Source organism: Pongo pygmaeus, chromosome 20 (genome assembly GCF_028885625.2).
Source record: "Pongo pygmaeus isolate AG05252 chromosome 20, NHGRI_mPonPyg2-v2.0_pri, whole genome shotgun sequence".
NCBI lineage: Eukaryota > Metazoa > Chordata > Mammalia > Primates > Hominidae > Pongo > Pongo pygmaeus.
In genome coordinates, this window is record NC_072393.2 from 3927231 (window position 1) to 3940668 (window position 13438).

Below are 13438 nucleotides of genomic sequence, written 5' to 3' on the forward strand. Positions count from 1 at the left end.
TGAGCCTGGGGCCCCGGGGAGGGCGGCCGGAGCCGGACGGCTGTGGAGGTCTCGATGGCACCCTGCTTCCTGCAGACCACGTGGTGCCCCAGCAAGACACAGCAATGGGGGCACATGGTCCTGGAGCTTTGGAAGCCCCGGGCTGCAAAAAGAGCCGGTTTCTTTCTGGCGGAACTTCTCAGAGCCTTTGCTATGCAGGTGACAGCCACGTAGCTTAGGTTGCAGAAGGTGGGCCCCAGTCCACCCCGCTCCCACGTGGCCTCAGGCGAGTGTGACCCTGAGCTCCAGGAGTGTGGTTTTTGCCACAAAAAACTGAGCCAGGTCATGCTTTCACACGGCGTTCACCCTAGGACGCGCAGCCTTGGGGGTGACCTCGCAGAAAGGCAGAGGAGGTGGCGCCTCCTGTAGCGCTCTGGCCACGCCATGCCCTTCCCTTCCTAGGTGGCACAGCTGTGGCCAGGCATTCCCCAGGCCACAGGGGACAGGAGGACAAGACCATTCCCCCTGGTGGAAGGCTCTGTCCAGGGCTTAAGTTTCCAGAAACTGAGCCCCATTGTCTGTGGTGCCTGATGCGGCTCCTGCCCGGCGCCGGCCCCAGAGCCTCGTCCCCAGAGCCACCGGCAGGGCGTGAGGCCACAGTGGCACCAGCTGATGCCCTCACAGGCGGGAGCAGGCCCTGCCTGTGGGGGTGGGCCGAGTCCCCAGCCCTCGGGCATGGCCTCAGCAGACTGTGCAGGTGAAGGCAGGGCTGGCCTGCCTCTGGGGTTGTAGATTTGATCCCCAAGTGGACCTCCGGTTCATGCACTTGTCCCCATCCCAGGAGACAGACCTGTGAGCTTCCTCATTTTACAGATGAGAAAACAGGCTCAGAGGAGGCAACCAGCAGCTGGAGCTGCCCCGGCTCACAGGGGGCCAGGCTGGGACTCGAACCCAGCCTGAGTCTGGGTCCCCTCTGTGGAGGGCTGGGTGGCCACCCCCTTGCATCCCAGCTTCGGGTAGAGAGAGGAGTCCTTGGGGCTGGGCACGTGGGCTGCCTGAATGGCCGCTCTGTTCCCAGCCTGACAGCTGTGCAGCCGGGTGCCCGCCTTCCCCCACAGGCCCGGAGTGGGGCTTGGGCTTGGGGTGGTGGCAGCTCTCACAGCTCCAGGGCCACCAGGGCTGGGGCAGGCAGCTGTGTCCCACGCAGGCCTTGTCCTCAGCAGCCCATGGGACTCGGTGTAGCCAGGGAGGCTTCCTGGAGGAGGGGTCCTTGGTTCATACTTTGTTCCATGAGCCCTATTGCCTCTCTGTCCCTGGCTCTGAGCTGGGTGACCCCAGGGTCCCCAAAAGAGCCCCGTCCCAGACCCTGCCTTCAGGTTCTTGTTCTTGGCCAGGGGAGCGGATAGAGAAGCAGAGGCAGACATAAACGTTCCTGTTGCTGTGTGTGTCTTGGGGAGGAGGAAGAGAAGCTTTGGGGTGGGGCTTTGGAGGGTGAAAAGGAGTTTTGCAAGCGGCAGGCAGGGCTGTGCTACGCCTGGGGCGGCCCTGGCACGGTGGGCTCCGAGCATCGCCTCACAGAGAGCTCGGCGGGGCGGAGGGGCTGGCCTGGGTGAGAGCCTCAGAAAGGGTGGCCCAGAGCGGGACGAGGGCTCTCCTGTGTGATGAGAACGATGCTACTGCGGGTGCCTGGGAGCAGCTGTAGCCTTGACAGTAACAGGCCAGCCTGGGCCCTGCATGGACCCGTGGGGCAGGGGGCCTCTCCTCAGACGCCCCCCAGCCACTGCACCCTTCCTTTCCTGCGGGTGGGGAGACTGAGGCCCTTTGGCCAAGACGGGTGGGGGAGCAGAACCAGTGCCTGCCTCCAATTGGCCTTGTGGCCTCAGGGAACTCATCCCCTTCCCGAGCCTCTGTTTCTGCATTTGTAAAATGGGGCTGGTAGGACCTCCGAGTAAGAAGGCCGGACACAGCGGGGGCGCTCTGGAGAGGCTGTGGCTGGGATGGGCGTGGGGACCCCCCACTCTGCTCCCATTGCTACCCTCACAGCCTCTGCAGGGGCTTTGAGCAGCCAGCACCTTCACTCCAGGCTGTTTCCTGATCTGGCGGGCACGCAGTGCGGTGTGAAAGCAGGCGTGCGCGCACACCCACACCTGCAGGCCCACACGTCTATACAGTCCACACCTTCACACACACACACCCACACTCACACACACATCCATACAGTCCACACCTTCACACACACACACACCCACACACATCCATACAGTCCACACCTTCACACACACACACCCACACACACCCACACACATCCATACAGTCCACACCTTCACACACACACCCACACACATCCACACACATCCATACAGTCCACACCTTCACACACACACCCACACACACCCACACACATCCATACAGTCCACACCTTCACACACACACACCCACACACCCACACACATCCATACAGTCCACACCTTCACACACACACCCACACACATCCATACAGTCCACACCTTCACACACACACACCCACACTCACACACACATCCATACAGTCCACACCTTCACACACACACACACCCACACACATCCATACAGTCCACACCTTCACACACACACACACACACACACCCACACACATCCATACAGTCCACACCTTCACACACACACACCCACACACCCACACACATCCATACAGTCCACACCTTCACACACACACCCACACACATCCATACAGTCCACACCTTCACACACACACACCCACACACATCCATACAGTCCATACCTTCACACACACCCACACACATCCATACAGTCCACACCTTCACACACACACACCCACACACACACACACATCCATACAGTCCACACCTTCACACACACACCCACCCACATCCATACAGTCCACACCTTCACACACACACACCCACACTCATCCATACAGTCCACACCTTCACACACACACACCCACACACATCCATACAGTCCACACCTTCACACACACACACCCACACACACACATCCATACAGTCCACACCTTCACACACACCCACACACATCCATACAGTCCACACCTTCACACACACACCCACACACATCCATACAGTCCACACCTTCACACACACACACCCACACACACACATCCATACAGTCCACACCTTCACACACACACACCCACACACATCCATACAGTCCACACCTTCACACACACCCACACACATCCATACAGTCCACACCTTCACACACACACACCCACACACACACACACATCCATACAGTCCACACCTTCACACACACACCCACCCACATCCATACAGTCCACACCTTCACACACACACACCCACACTCATCCATACAGTCCACACCTTCACACACACACACCCACACACATCCATACAGTCCACACCTTCACACACACACACCCACACACACACATCCATACAGTCCACACCTTCACACACACACACACCCACACACATCCATACAGTCCACACCTTCACACACACACACCCACACACACATCCATACAGTCCACACCTTCACACACACACACCCACACACACACACACATCCATACAGTCCACACCTTCACACACACACACACCCACACACATCCATACAGTCCACACCTTCACACACACACACCCACACACACCCACACACATCCATACAGTCCACACCTTCACACACACACACCCACACACACACATCCATACAGTCCACACCTTCACACACACACACCCACACACATCCATACAGTCCACACCTTCACACACACCCACACACATCCATACAGTCCACACCTTCACACACACACACCCACACACACACACACATCCATACAGTCCACACCTTCACACACACACCCACCCACATCCATACAGTCCACACCTTCACACACACACACCCACACTCATCCATACAGTCCACACCTTCACACACACACACCCACACACATCCATACAGTCCACACCTTCACACACACACACCCACACACACACATCCATACAGTCCACACCTTCACACACACACACACCCACACACATCCATACAGTCCACACCTTCACACACACACACCCACACACACATCCATACAGTCCACACCTTCACACACACACACCCACACACACACACACATCCATACAGTCCACACCTTCACACACACACACACCCACACACATCCATACAGTCCACACCTTCACACACACACACCCACACACACACACATCCATACAGTCCACACCTTCACACACACACACCCACACACACACACATCCATACAGTCCACACCTTCACACACACACACACACACATCCATACAGTCCACACCTTCACACACACACACCCACACACACACACATCCATACAGTCCACACCTTCACACACACACACCCACACACACACACACATCCATACAGTCCACACCTTCACACACACACACACACACATCCATACAGTCCACACCTTCACACACACACCCACACACATCCATACAGTCCACACCTTCACACACACACACCCACACACACACATCCATACAGTCCACACCTTCACACACACACACCCACACACACACATCCATACAGTCCACACCTTCACACACACACACCCACACACATCCATACAGTCCACACCTTCACACACACACACCCACACACACACACATCCATACAGTCCACACCTTCACACACACACACCCACACACACACACACATCCATACAGTCCACACCTTCACACACACACATCCACACTCATCCATACAGTCCACACCTTCACACACACACCCACACACACACACACATCCATACAGTCCACACCTTCACACACACACCCACACTCATCCATACAGTCCACACCTTCACACACACACACCCACACACACACATCCATACAGTCCACACCTTCACACACACACCCACACACATCCATACAGTCCACACCTTCACACACACACACCCACACACACACACACATCCATACAGTCCACACCTTCACACACACCCACACACACACACACATCCATACAGTCCACACCTTCACACACACACCCACACACATCCATACAGTCCACACCTTCACACACACACACCCACACTCATCCATACAGTCCACACCTTCACACACACACACCCACACACACACACACACATCCATGCAGTCCACACCTTCACACACACACACACCCACACACATCCATACAGTCCACACCTTCACACACACACACCCACACTCATCCATACAGTCCACACCTTCACACACACACACCCACACACACACACACATCCATACAGTCCACACCTTCACACACACACACCCACACACATCCATACAGTCCACACCTTCACACACACACACACCCACACACATCCATACAGTCCACACCTTCACACACACACCCACACTCATCCATACAGTCCACGCCTTCACACACACACACCCACACACCCACACACATCCATACAGTCCACACCTTCACACACACACACCCACACACATCCATACAGTCCACACCGTCACACACCCACACACATCCATACAGTCCACACCTTCACACACACCCACACACACCTATACAGTCCACACCGTCACACCCACACACATCTATAGTCCACACCTTCACACACACACCCACACACATCCAGTCCACACCGTCACACACACACACCCACACACATCCATATAGTCCACACTGTCACACACACACCCACACACATCCATACAGTCCACACCTTCTCTCACACACACACGTCCATACAGTCCACACTTTCACACACACACCCACACACATCCATACGGTCCACACCGTCACACACACACACCCACACACATCCATACAGTCCACACCATCACACACACACACCCACACACATCCATACAGTCCACACCTTCACACACACACACCCACACACACACACACATCCATACAGTCCACACCTTCACACACACACACCCACACACACACACACATCCATACAGTCCACACCTTCACACACACACCCACACACATCCATACAGTCCACACCTTCACACACACACACCCACACTCATCCATACAGTCCACACCTTCACACACACACACCCACACACACACACACACATCCATGCAGTCCACACCTTCACACACACACACACCCACACACATCCATACAGTCCACACCTTCACACACACACACCCACACTCATCCATACAGTCCACACCTTCACACACACACACCCACACACACACACACATCCATACAGTCCACACCTTCACACACACACACCCACACACATCCATACAGTCCACACCTTCACACACACACACACCCACACACATCCATACAGTCCACACCTTCACACACACACCCACACTCATCCATACAGTCCACGCCTTCACACACACACACCCACACACCCACACACATCCATACAGTCCACACCTTCACACACACACACCCACACACATCCATACAGTCCACACCGTCACACACCCACACACATCCATACAGTCCACACCTTCACACACACCCACACACACCTATACAGTCCACACCGTCACACCCACACACATCTATAGTCCACACCTTCACACACACACCCACACACATCCAGTCCACACCGTCACACACACACACCCACACACATCCATATAGTCCACACTGTCACACACACACCCACACACATCCATACAGTCCACACCTTCTCTCACACACACACGTCCATACAGTCCACACTTTCACACACACACACCCACACACATCCATACGGTCCACACCGTCACACACACACACCCACACACATCCATACAGTCCACACCATCACACACACACCCCCACACACATCCATACAGTCCACATTCACGTATGCCCATATGCAGTCACACGTGTGTACACGTGCTCACACATACACATTCATAGACTCCACACACGTGTGCACACACGCACATGCTCGCACACACGCACATGCACACGCATAGATACACTGTCACATCCACACACGCTCAAACATGCGTGCACACCTGGAGGTGCCCAGAGGGGCAGGGTGGGCAGGACCCCTGCAGCCGCCACACCCCCTGCTCTTGTGGGTAGTTGGGGGCCACTGGGTATTGCCTCCATGCCGCGCCCCTCCCCTGGCCGTGCTGTGCACTGCAGACCTGCCTGGGGCTCAGCACCTGTAGGGGCCTGAGGCCAGGGGAGGGAATGCGGGGCCCCTGGACCCCTGCGGTCGGGGTGGTGAAGCTGCTCTTGCAGAGAGAAGTGGGGAGTGTCTGGCTGCATCCGGGAGGGATGGAGGGCTGGGGGAGTTTGGGGGGCGGGGCGCCTCCAGCCCAGGCGTCAGCTGTCCGCCTTGCCCCAGGCTCCTCTCGAAGATCCTGAGCGAGTGTGAGGACGCTGACGAGATCGAGTACCTGGTGGACGGCTCGTGGTGCCCGATCCGCGCCGAAAAGGAGCGCAGCTGCAGCCCGCAGGGCGCCATCCTCGTGCTGGGTGAGTGCCTCGCCCCACCAGCTGCGCAGTCTGCAGCCAGGGCCGCCTCAGTTTCCCCATTTGTCAGTGGTTGCATCCTAAGTACCTGTACCCTGTCCCTGTCGCCCACAGGCCCCTCGGACGCCAGTGGGCTCCTGCCCGCCCCCAGCGTCAACGGGAGCGGTGCCCTGGGCAGCACAGGTGGCGGCGGCCCTGTGGGCAGCGTGGAGAATGGGAAGCCGGGCGCCGATGTGGTGGACCTCACGCTGGACAGCTCATCATCCTCGGAGGATGAGGAGGAGGAGGAAGAGGAGGAGGAAGACGAGGACGAAGAGGGGCCCCGGCCCAAGCGCCGCTGCCCCTTCCAGAAGGGCCTGGTGCCGGCCTGCTGACCCTGGCCGCACACTCGACTTTCCTGGTGCTCACCACGCAGAGGGGCGCGGGCCAGCCTCGGGCGCAGAGGGAGGAGTGACCTTTCTTTTTCTTTTTATTGTCGTTCGTTTTGTTTTTCCACCCTTTTGCCTGGCTCCTGGCACCTGTACCTCTGGACTCTCCTATCGGGGGATTAAAAAAGTAAAATGACAAAAAAAGATACAAAAAAGAAAAATGAAACAAAAAAGTCAAACTCTTAAAAACAAGGCCGGCCACCCACACAGCCGCCTCCCCGGCTGGAGTCCGAGCCGGGAAGGGGTAGTGGGCGGGAGGGACCAGGACGCCGCCCTGCGCCCTCCCCTCCGGATGTCCCGCCGCCCCCTTCCCACGACCATTCCAGCCCGTGCGCAGGGACCTGGGCGGCGGGCGGTGGGGCGCAGCTCCTCTCTGGCGACCACTTTGACGTTTGTCTCTTCCTTTGCTTTTTCTCTGTAAATGCACCCTCGCCCAGAGACCCTCACACGCCGAGCAGCGGGGGTTTTAGCCGAGAAGCCATGGAGTGGGTTGGGGCAGGGAGGGGCAGTGGGGTGGGGGGATGGGTGGGCAGGATGGGGGTGCGGTGGGCAGCTGGGGAGGGTTTAGCCACAGATGTGTTGTATTTTTTGAAAGTGCAATAATTTGGTATTTTGAAGACCCGGCGTGTGGCCAGGAACCCCCGGGGAAGGCGGGGGCCCAGGGTGCGGCACCGTGTGGCGTGGGGGGGTCTCAGTTTTCTAGCCAGCTACCTCGGTAACTCCAATTCAGGTTAACTTCCCTACGGAACAGCACAGATGTCCACAGATGTCCACAGCTTCCGCCGCCGCCACCATACCCCGGTCCTTGGGGCCTGGGGGGCGGTCGCTTCCCAAGGGGCAGCAGGGACCCCGGCCACCCCGGCTCTCGGTTTGGGTTGATTCCTCTCCTTTTTGCTCTTGGTTTTCCGACGGGTATGAGGCTAGCCCGGCACCCTGTCCCCCGGGAGCCTCACTCTTCCAGCAGGACCAGACCAGGGGCCTCCCTCCTGTCCCCAGGGGTTCCTGGCCCCTCGCAGGCCCCACCCATGCCCTTGGCCTCAGGGTCCAACAACTGGGGGAGCTACCAGGGCTCTGCCTCCAGGAGCCCACAGCTGGGCACCCCCCTTGCCCCCCAGGAGACCGGGGCTCAGGCGGGGCACTGGCCTCACCTGGTTCTTTAACACCGCTGCCTGCGGTCTGTTTTGCTTTTGTCCTCCCCAGCCCAGAATTTTCCTTTGTATAAACAGAACTCCTAGTCAGGAAGCAATATCATTTCAGGTCTAAAGAAAGGGACGTGCATCTGGCCGAGGGCAGTTCAGTCTCACTGCAGAGCCCGCAGCCCGCTGCGCAGCTCGGCCCCTCCCGCCCGCACGGGCAGCTGAAGGCCGCTGTTTTCTAATATTTGTATTCTAATTTAATTGTTTTTAAAAAATGCAAATAAAAAAGGTCGAGGTGAAGCCACCCAGGTGTCTGCTTTTCTGTGCTCTGTGTCTCTTAAGTGTGTACCGTGTAGTTGGGGGGCGGGGTTGGGGGAAGGACAGAAACAGCCTCACCCACATCTCTCTTTCTTGGTTATTGCCTCAGCTTCAGAATTCAAAAGGTGCTGCTCGTGGTCAAATGAGGCAGATTATTTATTTATTTATTTATTTATTTTTAATAGGGAGTCTCGCTGTGTTGCCCAGGCTGGTCTTGAACTCTGGGCCTCAAGTGATCCTCCTGCCTCAACCTCCCAAAGTGCTAGGATTACAGGCATGAGCCACCGTGCCCGACCTGAATGAGGCCAGTTTTACTGTGTACTGTACTGCCTGGGCCTGGTGTCCACCAAGCTGGGAGACTGGGAGAAGGGGCTTGGGCCATACGCGGAATTCAGGTCCCAGGATCGTCCATGTCTCTGGGTGGCCAAGACGATACACAAACGTTTTGCTTTTGTAAGATGAAAAAAAAGGGCCGGGTGCAGTGGCTCATGCTTGTAATCCCAGCACTTTGGGAGGCCGAGGTGGGCGGATCACCTGAGGTCAGGAGATCGAGACCATCCCGGCTAACACAGTGAAGCCCCATCGCTACTAAAAATACAAAAAGCCAGGCATGGTGGCACGCGCCCTGTAGTTCCAGCTACTTGGGAGACTGAGGCAGGAGAATCGCTTGAACCTGGGAGGCGGAGGTTGCAGTGAGCTGAGATCACGCCACTGCACTTTAGCCTGGGCAACAGAGCGAGACTCCGTCTCAAAAAATATATATATACAATAATAATAATAATAATACAGACAACCAATGAGCACATGAAGAGATGTTAGGGATGTGAGTCAAATGCACAGTGAGATACCTGTCACCCCTACCAGGAACAGCTAGCATCAAAGACAGCAGCGAGGGTCAGAGGAAGCTGCAGTCCACGTAGCTGGGGAGGATAACATGGCGCAGCCCTTTGGAAACAGTTGAGCAGTTGTTCAAAAGGTTAAATGTGGAGTTAGTGTGGGACCTGCAATGCCAGTCCTAGACATGTCCCCAAGGTAAGTGAACACATCCGTCCACACTGAAACGTGTTCACGGATGTGCACAGCAGCCAAGCGTGGCAATGACCCGTGTCCAACTGGGGAGTGAATCAGCGCAGCGTGGCCATCCACACCGCAGAATGACAGCCATGAAAAGGAGCGAGGCTGTGACACAGGCCCCAGCACAGACGAACCCTGAGGACGCCACGCTTAGTGAGAGACATCAGACACCAAAGGCCACGCGGCGTGTGATCCCATTTCTACGAAATGTCCAGAACAGGCCCATCCACAGAGACAGGAAGGGGATTCATGGGTGCCGGAGGGTGGAGAAGGGGATTGAGAGTGACCACAAATGGATATGGGCATCCTTTGGGCTGGATAGAATGTTCTGGAATTAGTGGTGACAGGTGCATAATTTTTTTAAGGGAATTTGTTTGTTTGTTTGTTTGAGACAGTCTCGCTCTGTCGCCCAGGCTGGAGTGCAGTGGCGGAATCTCAGCTCATTGCAAGTGCTGCCTCACGGGTTCACGCCATTCTCCTGCCTCAGCCTTCCAAGTAGCTGGGACTATAGGCCCCTGCCACCACGCCCGGCTAATTTTTGTATTTTTAGTAGAGACGGGGTTTCACCGTGTTAGCCAGGATGGTTTCGATCTCCTGACCTCGTGATCGGCCCACCTCGGCCTCCCAAAGTGTTGGGATTACAGGCGTGAGCCACCGCGCCCGGCCTTTTTTTTTTTTTGACATGGAGTCTTGCTCTGTTGCCCAGGCTGGAGTGCAGTGGCACCATCTCGGCTTACTGCAACCTTCACCTCCCAGGTTTAAGTGATTCTCCTGCTACAGCTTCCTGAGTAGCTGGGACTATAGGCGTGCACCACCACGCCTGGCTAATTTTTGTATTTTTACTAGAGACGGGGTTTCACCATGTTGGCCAGGATGGTCTCAATCTCCTGACCTCGTGATCCATCTGCCTTGGCCTCCCAAAATGCTGGGATTACAGGCATGAGCCGCTGCGCCTGGCCTTGAAGGGCAATTATATGGTGTGTGAATTACGTTTATTTTCATTTCTGAGGAAGGGTCTCACTCTGTCACCCAGGCTGGAGTGCAGTGGTGCATGCAATCATAGCTCACTGCAGCCTTGACCTCCTGGGCTCAAGCAATACTTCCACCTCAGCCTCCAGAGTAGCTGAGACCACAGGCGTGCACCATCACACCTGGCTAATTTTTGTATTTTTTGCAGAGATGTGGTTTCACCTTGTTTTTCTGGCTGGTCTCGAACTCCTGGGCTCAAGCAATCCTCCCTCCTCAGCCTCCCAAAGTGCTGGGATTACAGGCATGAACCACCACTCCCGGCCTTCTCTGAAGCACAGAGGTTAGGAAGCACCTAACCCTGGCTTGTGGTCCTGAGGCTGCGGCTCCTTCAGCTTCCCAACGTGGGACCTCTGAGCAGAGGCCTCAGTGTGCCCTGAGGGTCCAGGGTGCAGGGGGCTCAGGACACGGCTGTAGAACCACCGACCCCCAACCCTGCCCCAGCCCGTGTCAGGGACTTGGGCACGAATCCTGGCTGCAGCAGGTTCATGGGTGGCCTTGCACAGGTAAGGGGCTTTAGCATGGGGTCCACACAAGGACACGGAGGCCCTCAGACTTCGTGGTGTGGTCTATGTGGTGTTTCCTGGCAAGGGCTGGGCCAGGCTTTGTTGACTTCCTGTGGCTACTGGGAAGAGCCCAATCCACAGAGGAGGAGCTGGGGTTCTGAGTGGACCCAGTGCCCGGCTCAGTGCAGCCACTGGTGCCTCACTGTGCCATCTGCTTCCATGAGTGCCTCATCCATCCCTTGGGGCTGGCCCCATCCCCACCTTTGCTGGCCTGGACAGATTCCTTGGACATCGGCCGAGTCTGGTTGGAGGACAGGAGGAAGGAGGAGGCTCTGCCTCAGAGACCCTACCCAGAGGTAGGGGCTGCAGCTAGCTGAGGCTTCCAGCTCCAGATCCTGGCTCATGTCCCTGGGGCCTGGCATGGGGCAGCACCCTGGGGTCCTCTAGCACAGTCAGGTGGCCCCCAGGTGAGGCTACCCCGCCTGGGGCCTCGGGAAAGCCTGGAGTCAGCGGTGCCCAGGGCCCAGCCCTGGATTCTGCTGACAACCCGCCCGGCCGGTTCTCCCTGCTGCCCCTCTGGCCTTATCCTGTGCCAGCTGCCTGCCCGCGCCAGGGGCTGTGGGTCACCTTCCCTGCAAGAGGGGCCTCTGGACCTGGGTACTCCTCGGACACTCACCCCCCACCCCGGTGCTCTGGGTCACCATCCACACCCAGCCTCCCTACCACGCAACAGACGGACCCCAAAGAGATGGGCCTGGCTTCCAAGGCTGGGCAGGAAGAGCAGGAAAGGTCGGGGACCTGGGGCTTCTCTCCTTGGGACCCAGGATCCGGTCACCCTGGGCCCAAAGGTGTGGTGTGGATGAGGCGCTCAACCCACCCAGTCTCTTCAGGGCCAAAAGGGGAAAAAGGGGACCCCCCCCAAGGCCCCCATCCCCGCTCCCCAGCCTCCCCCAAACAAAACACAGAGAACATCAAATGAGGCGACTGAGGCGGCAGCGGTCGTAACAGGCTGCGTTTAGTGGTTCTTTTTTTTTTTTATGTACAAGAAAAACGAATTTTTTTGTTTTTTCATCTTTTGTGTTTTTGTTTGTTTTTTATTACTTTTAAAGCTTCTCCCTCCCCACTCCCAAAAAGTGCATTTTTATCAGTTTTTTTTTTTTTTTAAATCTCCCACACTTTATAAAGACTCTCAAATACAGTCTCTGGAATGTCTGTCTGTGCTCTGTACCCTGAGGGCGCCGCCCCGCCCCCCATTCCCCAGGCCTGGCCCCTCCAATGTCCAAGGCACCTCGATTCTGGGCCTGGGGTGGGGTGGGGGGCGGGACCTGGGCATCGGATCCTGGTCCACAGCCTCCAGGCAGCCCCGGCGAGGCATGGGGGTCTCCCCGGCCCCCTCCACCTCCTGGCCCCGGTCCCCCCACCCACCCCTTGTAAATCTATGTATTTAATGCGAGCTAGTCTTAACTCTGAGGTTGTAGCTCCTGGGGCCCCCCCAGCCTCCAGGCCCCTGACC

The 13438-nt window shown here is 56.8% G+C and overlaps 2 protein-coding genes across 2 annotated transcripts in view; both read left to right on the forward strand.

Moving 5' to 3' along the window:
- PIAS4 (protein inhibitor of activated STAT 4) overlaps positions 1–9305 on the forward strand; it is a 34845-nt gene extending 25540 nt beyond the window's left edge. The window contains exons 10-11 of the mRNA XM_054463156.2: positions 7310–7440; positions 7552–9305. Coding sequence (XP_054319131.1) covers positions 7310–7440; positions 7552–7811 — 391 coding nt within the window. The 3' untranslated portion in view covers positions 7812–9305. The remainder of the gene's footprint in view (positions 1–7309; positions 7441–7551) is intronic.
- LOC134738842 (mucin-3B-like) lies at positions 6–7298 on the forward strand. The gene is made up of 3 exons (XM_063658207.1): positions 6–4169; positions 5048–5356; positions 5997–7298. The coding sequence occupies exons 1-3, from the start codon at positions 1977–1979 to the stop codon at positions 6528–6530; spliced, it is 3036 nt and encodes a 1011-aa protein (XP_063514277.1). The 5' UTR covers positions 6–1976; the 3' UTR covers positions 6531–7298.
- Positions 9306–13438: the final 4133 nt, after the last annotated feature.